At 43.5% G+C, this 19,631-nt stretch overlaps 1 protein-coding gene and 1 long non-coding RNA gene across 4 annotated transcripts in view; one reads left to right on the forward strand and one right to left on the reverse strand.

Moving 5' to 3' along the window:
• Positions 1–13,629, reverse strand: part of LOC309856745 — a 33,069-nt gene extending 19,440 nt beyond the window's left edge. The window contains exon 1 of the long non-coding RNA XR_014307333.1: positions 13,352–13,629. This is a non-coding gene — a long non-coding RNA (uncharacterized lncRNA). The remainder of the gene's footprint in view (positions 1–13,351) is intronic.
• The window catches only part of PCYT1B (phosphate cytidylyltransferase 1B, choline), a 123,158-nt gene extending 104,987 nt beyond the window's left edge, over positions 1–18,171 (forward strand). For all 3 annotated transcript variants that reach the window (XM_082718246.1, XM_082718248.1, XM_082718247.1), the window contains exon 8: positions 14,311–18,171. In XM_082718246.1, coding sequence (XP_082574372.1) covers positions 14,311–14,523 — 213 coding nt within the window. In that variant the 3' untranslated portion in view covers positions 14,524–18,171. The remainder of the gene's footprint in view (positions 1–14,310) is intronic.
• Positions 18,172–19,631: the final 1,460 nt, after the last annotated feature.

The following is a 19,631-nucleotide window of genomic DNA, read 5'->3' on the forward strand; positions in this document are numbered from 1 at the left end:
AACTTTCAGATTCTTCATGCCAAGAAAACCCTCCATAATATTTTACGATACACAAAATGTTTTTTTTTAAACATCCATTTTGGAAATACTCTACTCCATCCAAGTTGAAAAAATTCTACATCAGATTGTGTATATACATAAACATATACATATATACATGTATACACACATATGTGTGTATATATAATGGGATATTATTTATATATACCACATTTTATTGATTCATGCATTAATGAACATTTGGATTGTTCCCATCTTTTGGCTGTTATGAGTAATGCTGCTATGAACATCACTATACAAATATGCTTAATTTCCTGCTTTCATTTCTTTTGGTTATATACCCAGAAGTAGAATTTCTAAATAATATGGTAATTCTTTTTTATTTTTATTAATATATAACGTATTATTTGCCTCAGGAGTACACGTCTGTGAATCATCAGTCTTACACATTTCACAGCACTCACCATAGCACATACCCTCCCCCATGTCCATAACCCAGCCACCCCATCCCTCCTCCCCACCCCCCAGCAACCCTCAGTTTGTTTCCTGAGATTGAGTCTCTTATAGTTTGTCTCTGTCCCATCTTGTTTCATTCCCCCTCCCCAACCCCCATGATCCCCACCCTGCCTCTCAAATTTTTCATATCTGAGAGATCACATGATAATTGTCTTTCTCTGACTGACTTATTTCACTTAGCATATTTTAAATGTTTTTAGATACTTGCATACTGTTTTCCACACTGACTACACCATTTTACATTCCAGTGCAGTGCACAAGGCTCAAGACTTCTCCACATTCTCCCCAGCACTTATTATACCATGCATATGTGTGTGTAAAGAGAATATTTATATATTATATATATAATATATATAATCATTCTAGTAGCATGCTGATGTTTAAGATTGTTTTGATTTTATAAAACATAAAATTCAGTTTGTGGATCTGAATTTCCTACTTGCAGCTTTTTAACAGTTGGTTCCAAAAATTTGTCTTCCAACAGATGCACAAGTAAATGGGCCAACAGAAAAGCTTCTTACTATTAAAGCAGCTAATTACAGAGAGATGGTTAGGAACAGGGCTCACCTCCTAGCTGGGTGTCTTAGCCAAGTTCCTCTGCCTCAGCTAGCTTGTAGGGTTGTTAGATGGATGAAACTGTCACACTCTAAAGCCCTTTAACAGCACCTAGGCATACGTTGGGCATTGTTTGTTAAGGGTTAGTTTTTGTTGTTTATTGATTTGGCTGAACCACATGCTTTGAATTCCACAGTGCTTACCAGAAGTCCAAACCAGATATAACTAGGGTATTTTTCATTTCTTTTTGTGGCCGTTAAGCTGGAATCTCTCTGAAATCCTGAAGCCTTGGAAGGCATTTGTCAGGAGATTTACTGTCTCAGTAGATGTGAAGAACTTCTTAAAAAGGAGATGTTTGTAGGAAGAGAAATAGAAAATTAGTTTTACTGGGACAAGAGTAAAGGGGATTATTTTCTTGGGAGAAAACTCTATAAATGGAAGTATCTTAATACAGTTACAAGTATAATTTACATACCTTTTCTATATGAAAATGCCACGCCATGGTCTCATTTTTGTGTTCCGAAAGTGCTTTTCTTACCAGGAAGCTCATTACAAACTGTCTGCTGACCTGATCCAATTTAACTCCTTTGCAGAAGAAGCATGCTTCATAATGCAGCAGAAACAGATCACGGAGCTTCCAAACTGAGACCGAGAGTTGTTTTGCAGGGATATCACACTATATGAAGTGTGACACCATTGTTTATCATTAAGGATTCAAGTTATTGCATTATCTTGGGCATAATATTCTCAGTTATGAGCTCGAGTCAAACTATGGGAGACAAGCTATAGATTACTTGCAAAGTGAGCTTCTAATGGAAATGCTGACAACCCATTAACAGCAAGAGAGCTAGTGGCTGCCACTATAAATATACTTAAAGATTATAGTAATAAAAATACTTATTTTCAAATGACTTCTAGAAGTTCAAGGATTCTTTTAATGTTGCTATTAATAATAGGCTACCCTATCCTTTTGGCATTTGATTTTGTCTCATAAATGGGCTTCCTCTAAGGTAATGATGTTGTACTACTGCACTTTTTTTTTTCTGTTTGATTTTGAGGGGGTTGGATGTCTTTCGGCAGAATTATCAATGCCTTTAATGGAAGGTGAATAATTGGTAGGTTCTTAGAATTATGGAGTTTTAAATCTACAAATGTTCTTAGTGATCAGCAAGTCATCTCAATTATATTTGCTAGAGAAAACTTGAGATCCTAAAAAGTACTGGGCTAGAGCTTATAAAAGTGGGGGGAGGGACTGATGAAGTGCCCGAGGCTCTACCATTTTGTGTCATTAACTCAGGGTCCCATGGCCTCCTCTCCTTGCCTCAGTCATCGGTCTTCCTTAAGGTGATAAAAGTAATGTGTGTTCATTACAGAATTGTTCGGAAGTAAGGAAAATAGGATGCCTGGGTGGCTCCGTCAGTTAAGCATCTGCCTTTGACTCAGGTCATGATCCCAGGGTCCTGGGACTGAGCCCCATATCATGCTCCTTGCTCTGCAGGGAGCCTGCTTCTCCCTCTGCCTGCCATTCCCCCCTGCTTGTGCGTGTGCTGTCCCATTCTCTGACAAATAAATAAATATATTTTTTTAAAGATTTAATTTATCTGACAGAGATCACAAGTAGGCAGAGAGGCAGGCAGAGAGAGAGGGGGAAGCAGGCTCCCCGATGAGCAGAGTCCGATGTGGGGCTCAATCCCAGGACCCTGGGATCATGACCTGAGCCGAAGGCAGAGGCCCCAACCCACTGAGCCACCCAGGCACCCCAATAAGTAAATCTTTTAGATTTAGAAAGAAAGAAAGAAAAGAAAAGAAAAAATGAGAAGAGACTAAAAATCACCTGCAGTCCAGCTGTGTAGACTAACCACTGGGATCTGGCCCCATCATTTCTCCATCTGCATGTGCATGTTTCCTTTTACAAAATGGGATCATGCAGAACATATGGCTCCCAAATCATTTTTACTGTGCAGTAGCTCATGAACATTCTCACGCTATTAAGTATTCTTTAAGGACTTGATTTTCATCAGCCACCTTTTACCTCAGAGTTGTGCAAGATTTCTCTCCCCTATTTCAGGGGTTTGCAGTTTTGTCTGTGATGACCCTGCAATGACCATCCATGTACCCAATAAGTATTCAATTGCAGCTCAGGTTATCTCCTCAGGAAACAAAAGTTTTTACACCTATTGCCCAGTTACTCCTCAGAAAGACACCAGCAGTAACAGGAGTGTGGTCTTTTTCCTGAGCCCTCACCAGCACTGGCCATTACAAATGAAAAAAAAAAAAAAAAAAAGTCTTGGGAGATTAAGCTTATAAAGATAGTGACATAAGTCATTGCTGACTTTGCTCCTTCTCACAAGAAGAAGGAACAACTATTCGTAGACAAGACACCGCTGAGAGAATCCTAGAACATGGGGGTGAGGCTGTGTGCCGCCCATATTGCCTCTAACCCAGGCCAGCCCAGCGTTACACAAAGCGGTCTCTGCTGAGCCTCCAGTGTTTATAGTGGAAAAATAGAGTCCAGTGTGGACATCCAGTTCCTCCAGATCACTGCTTGAGAGCCCCCATTCTGGTCTCATTCTATAGGAATTGCAAAGCAATCTGTGGGCATCAGCCACTGAGAATCTGAAGGGGAGGGGCTTCCAACAACCAGTGCGGACACTGACAGACTGAGTTCCTACCTGCAGCGACCTAAGTGGTGGTAGTCCAGGCTAGTGGTTTTGTTTATCTGCAGAGCCAAGACAGTATCACAATTGACCCAGGGAACTCAGCAGGGCACAAGTGTACCCGATTCTGGTGCTCAGACAGAGATTCTTCTGACCCTGGAGCCTGGTCTGCCTCTGTGCAGGAAGGGGGGCTGAGTCGTAGCTCTGTTCCCTGCTGCCGAGTGAAGCCTCCAATGCTGCCTGACCAGAAAGGCTGGCAAGAACACGTGGGAAGCAGCATAGTCCAGCAGCACGTGAGCCAAGAGTACGGCAGGAAGAGCTGACCTCCTCAAAGCCACAGCTAGACTGTGAGGGTTCACTGACTCTACCCAGACACTGAACTAATTGACAGCCTACCCACTACTGAGCGTAGCTTCTGACCACCACCACCCCCAACCCGACCAGAAGCCCTGATCTGGAAAAACTGGGAGCCTATTTGGAGCTGGCCTCCTGTCCCACCCAGGCAAGGGAGCTGAGTCACAGCCCCATCCACTGCTGAGTGAAGCTCCCAGCACCACCCAGACAGGAAGCTTGCCTGTAAGACCGGGAAAACTGCAAAGCCCAGCAACAGTCAAGCACAGAGTCCAGAGAGTCTGTAGAGCAAAGCCAGTGGCTCCATTTGGGCAGGGAACTTATGACATAGGTCAGCTTGAGTCAACACCATAAAATGAAAGCCTTTCTGGCCTTGGAGCTACTTCTCTTGCTATGCCTGGATACATAAACTAATTCATAGCCCTGCCTACTGAATACAATTTTCGGCCTGCCTGACCAGGGATCCTAACAGAAAACAACAATGTATTCCAACCAACAGACCTACTTATAGTGGCCCTTGGACATAGATCACTGCCCATGATGCTCTTCATGTGCAGAACAAAACAAGTTGACCCATTCTAGCCAGGGAATTTGGTACAAGCTTCGCTTGATTTAGGTCCTGAAACGATGAGCCTTGTAGGCTCATTGTCCTGCCCCAAGAAGGCAGAGAAGCTAATTCATAGCTCTACTTGCTGCTAAGCATAGTATAGAGTTCCGCCAGTCCAGTAAGCCTGAACAGAAAACCCAGGCAACTTGTACAGTCTCGCTTGTTAAGGAACCAAACCAGGAGTCTTATCCAACCATTCTTAGAAAGTGGCAACCCTAACCCCGATCTCAGAGTTCAATGAGGGGTCTCACCCAAAAATTGACCTGATAGCAAAACTCCACCTGCCCAAGGGCATTACCAACTGAAACATCCAGAAACCCACACTGAGCTGACCAGCAAAGAGCTATCTCTGCCAAAGCAAACCCATAAATTCTGGAAGAGGAGACTGCTTACTCAAATGTACAGAGACCAATGTAAAGAATCAAGGATTATTTTAAAAATGTAGTAAACATGACACCAAAAAAGGAAACTACCAAAGCTTTAATAACTGACCTTAAAGAAATGGCTATCTATGAACAGTCAGATTTCAGAATAATCCTTTTAAAATTTAGACAACTGCAATAACACATAGAAAACTAAAAATTAGGAAAATGGTGTATAAACAAAACAAGAAGTTCAACAAAGATATATAGAAACCATCAAAAAATTATAGAGCTGAAAAATACAATAATTGAACTAAAAAATTCTACAGAGCTTCAAAATGAGACTCAAGGCTCCTGTCTGGCTTGTCAGTAGAGGGTGCAACTCTTGATCATGGGGTTGTGAGTCTAAGCCCCATGTTGGGTATAGAAATTACTTAGAAATATCTTGAAAGACTCAGCTATGCAGAAGAAAACAGCGACCTAGACAAGAGGACATTTGAAATAATCCAGTTAGAGGAACAAAAAAAAAAAAAAAAAGAATTAAAAAAGTGAACAAAACATACAGGATGTAAAGATACAATAAAGTCAAACAATATTTGCATTAAGGAAATTCCAGAAGGAAAAGAGAAGGAGAAGAGAATGGATACAGAAAGTAAATTTAAAGCAGTAAGGGCTTAAAACATCCCAATCCATGAGGTACAAAGGATCTCAAATAAGATGAACCCCAAAACAGCTACACTGATACAGATTATAATTAAATTGTCAAAAGTCAAAGAAAAAAATTTGGAAAACAACAAGAGAGGTAAATTACATATGAGGGAAAAATCATGAGACTATCAGTGAACTTCTCAACAAATCTGGTTTGGGCCAAGAGAGAATGGGATGGCATGTCCAAAATACTTAAAGGAAAAAAATGTCAACCAAGAATTCTATTCCTGGAAAAGCTGTCTTTCAGAAATGTAGAAGTAAAGACTTCCCCCAAAAACAAAGCTGAGTTCACCACCACCAGACCTGCCTTCTAAGAAATGCTAAAGGGAGGTCTTTGAGTAAAAGGACACTAATGAACATCATAAAACATAAGGTACCAGTGAAACTTACTGGTAATGTTAAATATATAGTCAAAATTAGAATCTGTAATGTGGTAATGGTGCTGGGTAATTCACTTACAACTCTATTTTAGAAGTTAGAAAACATTGGGGCACTGGGGTGGCTGTCAGTTGAGTGTCTGCCTTCAGCTTAGGTCATGATCCCAGGGTCCTGGGATCAAGCCCCATGTCGGGTTCCCTGTTCTGTGGGGAGACTACTTCTCCCTCTCCCTCTGCAATGCTTCTGCTCTTCCCTCTTCCCCCTGCTTATGCTCTGTAAAATAAAATCTTTTAAAAATGTTAGAAAATATTGTAAAAATAACTACAACAACAATAATCTGTTACTGGTTATGCAATATAAAAACTATGTTAACTAGGGGCACCTGGGTGGCTCAGTGGGTTGAGCCTCTGCCTTAGGCTCAGGTCATGATCTCAGGGTCCTGGGATTGAGCACTTCATCAGGCTCTCTGTTCAGCAGGGAGCCTGCCCCCCCACCTGCCTACTTATGATCTATCTCTCTCTCTCTCTCTGTCAAATAAATAAATAAAATCTTTTAAAAAAATATGTTAACTATAATATCAATAACCTAAAATGTGAGTGGGGAGGGGGAGATGAAAGCATGAAGTTTAGAAGTTCTGTTGAAGTTGTTACCAGTTTAAAATAAGGCATTATAATTTTAAAATATTAAAACCTGTAGTAATTACACAAAAGTACACGATAAAGAAGTCAAACCATACAGATATCGGAAGACACTGAAACATAAAAAAAGCAGGAAACAGAACAAAGAATAATGGTTCTATTAAAATAGTAATAAGAACAGTTAATAAAATTACTAAGTCCTTACCTATTAATGATTACTTTCATTCATATTTAATTGGATTAAAGTCTCCAATCAATACACCTAGAATGGCTGAGTGGATAACATTTGAAAAACATCTAATGATATGTGCCCATAAGAGACTCACTTTAATGTGCTATGGTGAGTGCTGTGAAGTGTGTAAACCTGGCGATTCACAGACCTGTACCCCTGGGGATAAAAATATATGTTTATAAAAAATAAAAAATTTTAAAAAAAAGAGACTCACTTTATTCTTAAAGACACACATAGACTGACAGTGAAAGGATGGAAAAAGTTGTTATAAGCAAAAGTATTCCAAAAACCAAACAACCCAAAAAGTGGGGGTAGCTATATTTGTATCATACTACAGAGATTTAAATATAAAAATGGTAAAATGAGACAAAGAAGGTCTTTTATGATTATGTTTCAGTGGTAAAGAGGTCAACCCACAAAACAAGTCTTAGCAAATTCAAGGAGACTGAAATCATACCAAGTACCTTTTCTGGCCATGATGGTCTCAAAGTAGAAATCATTAAAAGAAGGAAAACTGAAAAATTCATGAATACATGGAAACTAAACAATATTCTGAGGGCGCCTGGGTGGCTCAGTTGGTTAAGCATCTGCCTTTGTCTCAGGTCATGCTCCCAGGGTTGTGGGATGGAGCCCTGCATTGGGGGTCTCTGCTCAGTGGGGAGCCTGCTTCTCCTTCTCCCTCTGCCTACCACTCCCCATTTGTGCTCTCTGTTAAAATAAATAAGTAAAATCTTTTAAAAAATAGTCTCAATAGCCAAGAGTCAAAGAAGAAATTAAAGGGGAAATAAAAATGTATCTTGACACAAACAAAAATGGAAACACAATGTACCAAAACTTATGGTATGCTGACAGAACAGTTCTAAAAGGGAAGTTCATAGCAATAAATGCCTGTCCGGGTAACAGGGAAGATCTCAAACAACTTAATGCTATGCTTTAGGAACTTAAAAAAAGTGAACCCAAAGTTAGCAGAAGAAAGGAAATAATAGAAATTAGGGCAAAAACAAATAAAATGGAGACGAAGAATACAATAGAAAAGATTAGCCAAACTAAGAGATGGTTTTTTGAAAAAATAAAATTGACAGATGTTTAGCTAAACCAAGAAAAAAAATAGGACCCAAATCAACAAAATCACAAATGAAAATGCAGAAGTAAATATTACAACTGATAGTATAGAGAATCTTAAGAAGCTACTATGAACAACTATATGCGAAAAAACTGGAGAACCTAAAAGAAATGGGAAATTCTTAGAAACATACAATCTACCAAGAATGAATCAGAATAAAGTAGAAAATGTGACAGACCAATTATTAGTAAGGAGATTGAATTATCAAAAATATCCCAAAGAAGAAAGGCCCAGGAACAGATGGTTTCACTGGTGAATTATACTAAACATTTAAAGAAGAATTAATGTAAATCCTTCTCAGACTCCTCAATGTTTGGGAGAAGGGAACACTCCCAAATGTATTTTATAAGGCCAGCATTACCAAAGCCAGAAAAGAACACTAAAAGAAAACTACAGGCCACTATCTCTGATGAATATAGAGGCAGAAATTCTCAATAAAATACTAGTAAACAGGGGGTGTCTGGGTGGCTCAGTCCGCTGAGTGTCCAACTCTTGGTTTTGGCTGGGGTCATGATCTCAGGGTGTGGGATCAAGACCCACACAGGCTCCGTGCTCAGCAGAGTCTGCTTCCCTTCTTCCTCTGCCTCTCCCCCTTCTCTAGAATAAATATATCTTTTTTAAAAATGCTAGTAAACAGAATTCAGCAGCACATTAAAAAGATCTTTCACTATATCAAATGGTATTTATTTTTGAGATACAAGCATGGTTAAACAGATGTAAATCTATCACTTTAATACATCACATTGATAGAAGAAAAAAAGTCTCATGATCATCTCAGTGGACACAGAAAAGTCATTGGGCAAAATGCAATAACCATTCATGATAAAACCTTTTAACAAATTAGGTATAGAACAAACATACCTCAACATAATAAAAGCTGTAGATGACAAACCTACAGCTAACACAGTACTTAATGACAAAAGGTTGAAAGCCTTTCCTTTAAAATCAGGAATAAGACAAGGGTGCCCATTCTCACTCCTCCCATTTAAGATATTACTGAAATCCTAGCGAGAGCAGACAAGAAAATATGAAAGCGCATCAGAATTGGAAAGAAGTGAGATCCTCTATTTGCAGATAACATGATTTTATATACAGGAAATCTGACAGACTCCCACCAAAGACCTGTTATATCTAATCTACAAATTCAGTGAAGTTGCAGGATACAAAATTAACATACCAAATAAGTAGCATCTTTATATACTAACAATGAATTATCTGAAGGAGAAATGAACTGATCCCATGAATAATAGGATGTATAATAAAATGCATATTTTATTATACATTATGTATGTATAATAAATGTATGTATACATTATGTATGTATAATAAAATACTTATGAATAAATTTAACCAAGGAGGTGAGAAATCTGTACACTGAAAAGTATAAAATAGTGATGAAAAAAATTTTAGACAGAAATAAATGGAAATAAAAAATCCTAAAATTTATATGGAACCTTAAAAGACCCCAAATACCCAAAGCAATCCTGAGAAAGAACAAAGCAGGAGGTATCACACTTCTGATTTCAAGCTATACTGGAAAAGTAGAGTAATCCAAACAGTATAGTACTGGCATAAAAAAAAGACATATAGACCAATGGGACAGAACTGAGAGCTCAGAAATAAACCCATGCAAGGGAGCCAGGAATACTCAGTGGAGTAAGGACTGTCTCTTCAACTCATGGTGCCAGGAAAAACTGTATATTCACACATGAAAGAATAAAACTAGATCCCTACATTACACCATTCACCAAAGTTACCTTGAAAAGGATTAAAGATGTCGATGTAAGACCATAAACCATAAAAATCCCAGAAGAAAACATAAAAGAAAAAAGCTCCTTTACGTGGGTCATGGCAGAGATTTTTTGGGGTAGGACTCCAAAAGCACAAGTCACAAAATAAAAAACAAGTGGGACTACATTAAACTAAAAACATCTGCACAGCCAAAGGGACCATGAGCAAAAGACAGTCTACAGAATGGGAAATATATGCGCTAACCGTGTATCAGTTAAGTGAATATTCAAAATATATAAAGAACTCCCACAACTCAGTAGCAAAAACCTCAAAATAACCCAATCAAAAAATGGGTGATTACCTGAACAGATATTTTTCCATGGAAGATATACAAAGGACTAACAGGTATATGAGAAGATGCTCAACATCACTAATCAGGAGGGAAATGCAAATCAAGACCACAAGGACTCTCAACTCTATGGTCAACTAATCTTTGACAAAGCAGGAAAGAATGTCCAATGGAAAAAAGTTGGAAATGGTATTGGAAAAATTGGACAGCCACATGCAGAAAAATGAAATCGGACCATTTCCTTATACCACACATGAAAATAGACTCAAAATGGATGAAGGACCTCAATGTGAGACAGGAATCTATCAAAATCCTTGAGGAGAACACAGGCAGCAACCTCTTCGACCTCAGCCGCAGCAACTTCTTCCTAGGAACATCACCAAAGGCAAGGGAAGCAAGGGCAAAAATGAACTATTCAGATTTTATCAAGATCAAAAGCTTTTGCACAGCAAAGGAAACAGTTAACAAAACCAAAAGACAACTGACAGAATGGGAGAAGATATATGCAAACGACATATCAGATAAAGGGCTAGTATCCAAAATCTATAAAGAGCTTAGCAAACTCAACACCCAAAGAACAAACAATCCAATCAAAAGATGGGCAGAGGACATGAACAGACCTTTCTGCAAAGAAGACATCCAGATGGCCAACAGGCACATGAAAAAATGCTCCACATCACTCGGCATCAGGGAAATACAAATCAAAACCACAATGAGATACCACCTCACACCAGTCACAATGGCTAAAATTAACAAGTCAGGAAATGACATGCTGACAAGGATGCAGAGAAAGGGGAACCCTCCTATACTGTTGGTGGGAATGCAAGCTATTGTGACCACTCTGGAAAACAGCATGGAAGTTCCTCAAAAAGTTGAAAATAGAGCTACCCTATGACCCAGCAATTGCACTACTAGGTATTTACCCTAAAGATAAAAACGTAGTGATCTGAAGGGGCATGTGCACCCGAATGTTTATAGCAGCAATGTCCACAGTAGCCAAACTATGGAAAGAACCTAGATGTCCACCAACAGATGAATGGATAAAGAAGATGTGGTGTATATATACAATGGAATACTATGCAGCCATCAAAAGAAGTGAAATCCTGCCATTTGTGATGACGTGGATGGAACTAGAGGGTATTATGCTTAGCAAAATAAGTCAATCGGAGAAAGACAACTATCATATGATCTTCCTGATATGAGGAAGTGGAGATGCAACGTGGGGGGTTTGGGGGTAGGTAAAGAATAAATGAAACAAGATGGGATCAGGAGGGAGACAAAGCATAAGAGACTCTTAATCTCACAAAACAAACTGAGGGTTGCTGGGGGGAGGGGGGTCGGTAGAGGGTGGTGGGGTTATAGACATTGGGGAGGGTATGTGCTATGAATGAGTGCTGTGAAGTGAGTAAACCTGGCGATTCAAAGACCTGTACCATTGGAGCTAATAATACATTATTATGTTTATTAAAAAATAAAAAAAAAAACTCACAAGGACTTTTCACTTCACGCCAATTAGACTGGCTGCCATCAAAAGACCAGAAATAACAAATCCTGATGAGGACATGGATTAAAAGGAACACTTGTGTGTTGGTGGTGGAATTTTAAATTGGCATGGCCAAGGTGGAAAACAGTAGGGAGGTTCTTAAAAAAAATTTGAAACTGAAACCACCGTATATATGATCCAGCAATTTCACTTTGGGGAATACGTCCAAAGGAAACAAAAACCCTAGGTCAAAATGCTATCTGCATCTCCACATTCACAGCAGCATTATTTGTAATGGTGAAAACATGGAAGCAACCTAAGTGTCTATCAGAGGATGAATGGATGTGTCAACAATGGAATATTAGTCAGCCATTAAAAGGAGGAAATCCTGTCATTTGTGATAACATAGTTGGACCTTGAGGACATTATGCTAAGTGAAACAAATAAGAGAAAAACAAATACCTGATCTCACAGGTCGTTGGGGTGGGGGTCAACAACTCAGGGAAAAAGCAATCAGATTTGTGGTTACCAGGGCAGAGAAAGGAGTGAAAGAGGGAAAATCAGATGCAGGTGGTCAAAAAGTACAAACTTCCATTTATAATATAAATAAGTACCAGGGATATATGCACAGCATGAAGACTATTGTTAACATTGCTTAAGTTCAGAGAGTAGATCGCAAGAGTTCTCATCACAAGGGAAAATATAAATTTCTTTTATTTATGACAGATGTTAACTTACTGTGGTTAATGTCTAAGTAAAATCATTACACTCTATACCTTAAACTCTGCTGTGTCAACTACATCTCAATAAAACTGGGAATCTTTTTTTTTTTTTTTAACATGCTGGGAGATCAAACAAACACAGCCTGTAACAATCTGATATATCAAAAAGTTGTCTCACTTCAGTCATTTTGCGTTTGTTTACTAGTGATGCTGAACATTTTTATAGGTCCTTTGTCAGTCTTTTGTGCTTTATCTTAACAAATCATATGCTCATTTTTCTATAGAACATTTTTACATTCTTCTTAATTTGTAGGCTCCGTTTATATACTAAGATCCATTATTTATAGTTAAATATTGCAAGGATTTCCCCCTTGTGTTTCCTTTGCCTTTTACCTTATCTCATGGTGGGTTTTTTGGGCGGGGGAATACATAAGTTTTTACACTTTTGTATAGTTTAACACCAAACTTCTCCTTCATGGTTTCTCTCTTTGCTTTTATGCTCCCACCCAAAGATAGTTCTAAAACACAAATCTGATCATAGCCCTCCCTTAATTAAAATCTTCCAGGGGCTCTTGGGGAAAAAACAATCCAGCTCCTCCTGGTGCTCCAGCCCCAGCTGTTCCTGTGGGCTCCACCTTCCACATGTAGCTGGACCATGGCATTGCACGATTCCACTTAGAGGACATTCTGGAAAAGGCAAAACTGGAGGGACAGAACTGTTCCCAGAGGCTAGGGGAGGGAGTGACAAAGGATCTCGTGGAGACTGGGTGGCAGATGGAACTCTCCTAACACTCTGACCATGGTGGCAGTCACACACCTGCAGGCATTTGTCAAAACTCACGGAACCGAGACTAAAAAGGCTGACTTTCCCTTTAAGACCATCACACCTTACTAAAACTATGGGAAAAAACATTGACCAGGCCTCCAGCCATTTCTCACCTCATCGCATCCTCTTGACATCGGGTGTGGTCTAAGCCGGCAGGATTCTAATTCCTTGGATTCCCACGACAGTGGGCTCTTCACCATTACCCCAGCTCCTGCTCTGGCTTCCCTATGGCCGGGGTGGATCCTTTTAAAACCAAAGTCAGAATTCCTCAGTCTGGGACCCAGAACTTCAGAGGTAAAGGAACTCTCCCAAGGTTTCTCTGATCACAGTAAAGCCTGAAGTTCTCACATGGCCAACAAGACCCTACGTGACACAGTTTTCTGTCAACCCTCTGGTGACTTCCTCTTAACCCCTTCCCCCATCCCCCACCCTGCCCGTGACTCCACTCCCGCCGCCATGGATGGCCTTCTTGTTCCTCCTCGGACATGCACTGCCTGCTCTTTTTGAGGTGCTCTGTCTGGAATGTGTTTGCTCCCAATGCTCCCTCATCTTTCAGGTCTTCTTGAGGCCTTCCCTGAGCACCCACGTTACAACTGCTGCCCAGGTGCCCAGCCACTTCACACCCCCATTTGCTATCGTTCTGTGTTTATTTTTGCTCACAGATTGTACTTCCTTCTGACATCCACATATTTTGTTCATTTTGTTTATTGTGTGATTTGTCCTCAGGTCGAGGAGGACAGGGATTTATCTCCCACTGCCCTTCTGTACCTTGTACATGACTGTTTGCCCGAGACAGAATAGACACTCAAATTTTGTAGCTGTGGGAAAGGCAGGCAAGAAGACAAGAGTCCTAAGAACCAGCAGAGATGGTCATCTCCATGGCCACATCTCACTGCCCCCGAATTTCACTCAGCTGCTCCCTATATATAGTCCTGGATGACGTCACCTGTAGGACCAGTCTGTGGGGACTGGTGGTGTGGGGTGGTGGCGCTCCTTCCTGCTTTTCCTTTTTGTTTCCCTGCCACCTCAGGTGACTAACTTAACAGATGCCTTCTCTCAAATTTCTCTCTAGAAGCAGATGTTCCAGGAGAGGAGTAGCCGGATGCTGCAGGCCTTGTCCCCGAAGCAGAGCCCTGTGAGCAGCCCCACCAGGAGCCGGTCCCCGTCCCGCTCCCCGTCGCCCACCTTCTCGTGGCTCCCGAACAAAACCTCACCTCCCTCCTCACCCAAAGCAGCCTCAGCCTCCATCAGCAGCATGAGTGAGGGGGATGAGGATGAGAAGTAAAGGCTGCCGGCAGACAGCAAGGGCCGCACCGCACAGGCTGGGGCGGAGGTGGGGTCACCGGGCGTGCCTGGGTGGGGTTGGAAGGGTGACGGTTGCAGGAGCTGCAGCTCAGCTAAGCAAAGGCCTGGGGACCAGCTTTCCCTCAGTCTCCACTCAGCATAAGACTTGGGCTCTGCATGGAGGTTTCAAGCCGGACAACCTTTACAAACCTTCTTAGCAGCATCTAGAATCACTACTTTAACCTTGCTAAAGAAAGATGCAGAGCACCCCCAGGAGACTTGCACTGAGTCGGGTGTCTTCTGCTTTGGTCCTTGCACCCACCCCTACCAAGTCCACCACCCATGGAAGCGGCTGTTCCCTCAATCTGCTACTTCCAGCTCATAAGGGCCCTGCACGTTGCCTCCTACCACCCAAGCTCTGCCAGAATAAAGTTGTTTCCGATAGAGGTGGCAAAGTACTTCTGAAATAGTCAAGTGAAAGGCCAATTCCAGTCTTCTCAGATTAGCTACTGAGACCTAATGTTGCAGCACATCGATTCTTTACAGTTCTAGGAATGTGGTGCATAGACAAAGACGTGCTTTAGATCAGATAGAAGGTCATCTAGCATGAACCTTAACTTCTTATTCAATGGACAGTTCTGTTAAGGAGAATGCCACAGAAGGCCTAATATGGTCCCGGTTGTACTTTTCATCATTGGTTTGACTTCATGGTTTCCACAAATTACCTTAATCTGTGGAAAATGCAACAAAGAAAAACACTGTGTGTGTGTGTGTGTGTATGTATGAATGAAGAGGAGCTGCTTTGCTTTGGCTCCAAGTTTAGCAGATGGTAAATGTCTCCTGGAGCTTCTCCTAAAAGGATGCTAACTCTGGAATGGCTTTTCCCATTTCTGACCAGTTAACAATTTCATAGGCCTCAAGTAACAGTTTGATGTACCAAACCACATAGTATACCAATAGGGGGTGCTACCTGCACGTATCTGTTCTCCGTATGCTCCACATATGCTATCCGGGGTGTATACCATATGCAATATGAATGTATGGTGGTAGCCTTCTACAATATATGCTCCTGCTCTCACCCGAATCCCCCGCTGAAATCCTTGGTCTAAAGGACTACCTGGTTTTCTTGTGACTTGGGCACTTTGTCAAAAAATCATCCTGGATTCCTGTAGAAATGTCTTGTCCCAACCAGGAAACGAGTATGTTGTTCTCATGGCCTCCCATTATGTTTTTGGCTGGAGGGAGCCTCTGAAGAGCTTCCCAGAGCACTACGGGAACCTTGGTGTGATCGCAGCATTGAAATGGACTACGTGGTTATACGGTTATCCCCAGCCCTATGTTTGCCAAATGGAATGAAGAGCCTAAGCATTGCTGAGTCGTTTGAAGTTACTGTCCGCTAATGACAGAGAGGAGAGAAGCAGGCAGAGTCAGGGGGTAGAACCGCACCCCTAGGTAGACGAAACATTGCCTGTCTGTGCCAGCAAAGCCAAAGGGAGAGCTGGGGCCTAACAGAGCAGAGGCCCAAACCAGCAACTTGTGGGCAGAGCTCAGCATCTCCTGTGACAGAAACTTCCCTTTTCAGAGGCCTTGGGAACCAGCCTTTCTGGGTGACACATGGGGCAACCAATGAAGGAAGGTGGCATGTCTTTCCCCTTTTGACGGGGTTGAACTACCTCCCTGCCCACCTGGAGAGAAGTGGTGTTTGCTGGGAAGCAAAACCATGCGGCTGAGCTAGCTTGGAACCCCCTTGTCCTGGCTCGCTCCCCCGGGTTCTGTTGAGCACTCACGTGGGACAAAGAGCTGGCGGGAACGTGGCATGTGAGAAGGAAGCTCTCTGTAGCCAGGACCTAGAGCACTGCTCTGCAGAAGGAGCGAGGCCCCAGTTTTCCACTGTGCCTCTCTGCTCATTCCAGCTGGTTGACACTTGGGATAGTGCAAGGATGAGCACAGCCAGCCGGGCGAGGTGGGGAGAACGAGGACAGAAAAAGGAAGCAAAGAGGGACCTGGAGAGAGGGAAGGCCATTGTAGAAAACCTGTGCTCTCAACCCATTTCTGGACCTCACTATGTAGGGGCAACTATTCTGGGAAGGCCTTTTATGTGCTTATTCCATCACCCAGGGCAGACAGATCCACGCTTACTTGAATTGCGCTCTGAAGCACATCATGTGGGGCTCCACCAGGCCGACGCTGTGTTTGCAGGCCTTCCACACCTTGCTGACAGGTGCTCCTTATGTGACTCAGACTCAGTGCTGTCACAGCTGCCAATGATGGGACATCACCAACACCTGGCTTATTCCAGAGATGGGCTGAAATCACCCACAAACCGTTCTAAATCTCACCTCGTGTCTCCACGCTGTCCTCTAGTAATCCCTCCCCGCTGTCCTCGGGCCATGAGGCTGAGAAGAAATGGGGGCGGGGATTCTACAACCCAATCTGTAACACTCCTGGCCGTTCTTCCCAGGAGAAGGTGTGGGTGCCCATCTTTTGGGTCAACGGTCATGGCCGCAAGTGAGTCAGGGCTGGAGTGAGAGATGTACAAATCATGTGCAGGCTTGACGAGGCAAGCAGAAAGGACAGACAGAAAGCAAGGAAATGTCCCTTCTGCCCTAGAAAGGGAAGGAAGCTTTAGACTGAGGACTGCAGAACTGTACAGAGTGTTGTAGAAGGAGGGAGCAGGATAGAAGAAGGGTGGGCAAAATCCGGCTGGAAGCCGGGGAGTGGAGGAGCAGGGACTTTCTGCTCCCTTTCAAAGTGTCACTCACCCCTTAACAGGTGAAGAAGGGAGGCTTCCTTTCACCGACACCCAAGGTCAGTGACTATCCATGCGGGGTGGGGTGCCATGTCCCCGAGCTCCCCCATCCCACCACTTCTCCATTTGCTGTCACATCCCCTTCCCAGGGCCCTGAAATCAAACGTTCACCCTTCCACCAGCTAAAACACACAGGGGAAACTCTAATAGCCTAGCCACACTGAATGGCCCGTTTCTGGCAAGCCAGCTCCCGTGTGCCAGGACCTCAGAACAGTAAAGGCAACCAACCTCAAGAGGAGCGACCCTGAGAGCCAAGACTGCCTTCTGACCTGCTCTGTGGGCTTGCAGTCTTGCTTCAGGCCTCGGGCTGTAGTCACTGTGAGTCCATCCCTTGAGGGGGGACAGGAAGACTGTACATTTGTTTTCTCTCCATCTTCAGGACTTATTTTAGCACCCAAGCATACCCCAGAGAGAGAGACGTGATGGCGTAACAGACACAGCTGAATCAGATGAGCCGGTTTGGGAGCAGAGATGTTCCTGCTCTTCAGGCATCCATTCAGCACTAGTCTAGGCCACCAGACCTTTTCTTCCCCCTTTTTTTAAAAAAATCAGCTCATGTGGCATTTGCAGACTTTTTCGTTTTGTCACTGCGATGTGTCCTGGGACAAAGCCATAAGAAGAGCATACATACTTAAGACTCTGCTGTACAAACAAGAAGACGAAGACTCGTCTGGGTTCAAGTACGACCTTATGCCCAAGCATTTGCTCTGGTGCTGAATTACGCGAACTACTGGAATCAGCCCTCCGCCCCCAGCCCCCCGTGCCTCCCCCACCGCTCCCGCTCCCCAACAGAACACAGCATTCCCACCTTGTTTATAAATAAAGGGACGCATCATTGCACCTGGGCTTCGCGTGCTTCTTAAAAGCGTGCTACGGGGTTCCCGTTCCCGTACTGTGGCTCGCTGGGAACAGACCCAGCGGGAAGGGAGGTCACACTGGGGAGCCCAGGCGGGGGCGGGGGGGACCTGGAGCTGGAGGTTCCACGGCTGTCTGGCTCCCTGACCCCGGCCGGCCGAACCACTTCACTTTCGTGGCCTCAGGCTCGGCTTTTGTGAAATGACAGGGTTCATGGAAATGGCCGCCGAGGTCTTTGCCTGGAAAGGCCTCTGAACTTCGGACACAGCCCGCGCCGTCCCTACGCTTGTCCCGCTGGACGGCGGCAGCTGGGCGACCGTGAGAACGGGCTTACCTCTCACGCGACGGAAAACTGGGGACGGGGCCCGCCGGGCGCCCGGGAGCTCCGCGGCTGCCCGCATCAGCGTCCGCGCCTCAGCCTCCACGGGCGCGCGGGCTCCGCCCCTCCCTGATGGGTCCACCTGCGGGCAGCTTCGCACCTGCACCTGAGCGGTGGGGCGGGGCCGTTTCCACCACGGGCCGGTCTTTGGGCGAAAGCGCCTTTAATTAGAAGGAAGCAAAGAGATGGGGGTAGAGGCGCTTCATCCGGATCCCAAATGCCGGCAATGAGGGCCGATGTTATGGTGCCGGGAACTGGGAGCGGCCCTCCGCCGGCCGGACTGGGGGATTTCTATGAACTCCAGCTGGTGAGCTTGAGCCGTGACGCGGCAACGGTTCTAACATCAGCTGGGACCCTAGGAGAAACAGCCAGGCCTGTATCCAGCCAAGGAATCCATTTAAAAAACAGAATACCTATTATTCATAGACCATATGACTCGGCTTTGCCACCCAGATCAGACACATTCTTGACAGGTCGTAATTACAGTAACAGCCACAGGTTTCTTCTTCACTTCGTGATACCTCAGAAAGGTTCTCAAGGGGAAAATCCGTTCTAAAGCATAATAAAATTCATATTGAAGAACTCTAACATGTGCCCAGAAAAGAATTAGCTTTTGTTAATAAACAGAACCCCTGGGATAAAAAGGTACAGTACCAAAAATGTTTACATACAAACCACACACACACACACACACACACACACACAGAATCCTCTGGTACTGGAGCCTCTTTGGTTATTGGAGGTGAATGTTTAAGCAACTTCTTCAGGTATTCAGCAAGAGCGGTTAGACAGACTCCCACGGAGGTGCCATTCGGATAAAGCATGACAGGTCATCAGCCCTGAAATACATACCCAGTGATGGAATCCTTTAAGAAATCCTCAAGTAGGGGCGCCTGGGTGGCTCAGTGGGTTAAAGCCTCTGCCTTTGGCTCAGGTCATGATCTATCTCAGAGTCCTGGGATCGAGTCCCACATCGGGCTCTCTGCTCAGCGGGGAGCCTGCTTCCTCCTCTCTCTCTCTCTCTCTGCCTGCCTCTCTGCCTACTTGTGATCTCTCTCTGTCAAAT

The sequence above is a fragment of the Mustela nivalis genome, assembly GCF_964662115.1.
Source record: "Mustela nivalis genome assembly, chromosome: X".
In the NCBI taxonomy this organism is placed as follows: Eukaryota; Metazoa; Chordata; class Mammalia; order Carnivora; family Mustelidae; genus Mustela; species Mustela nivalis.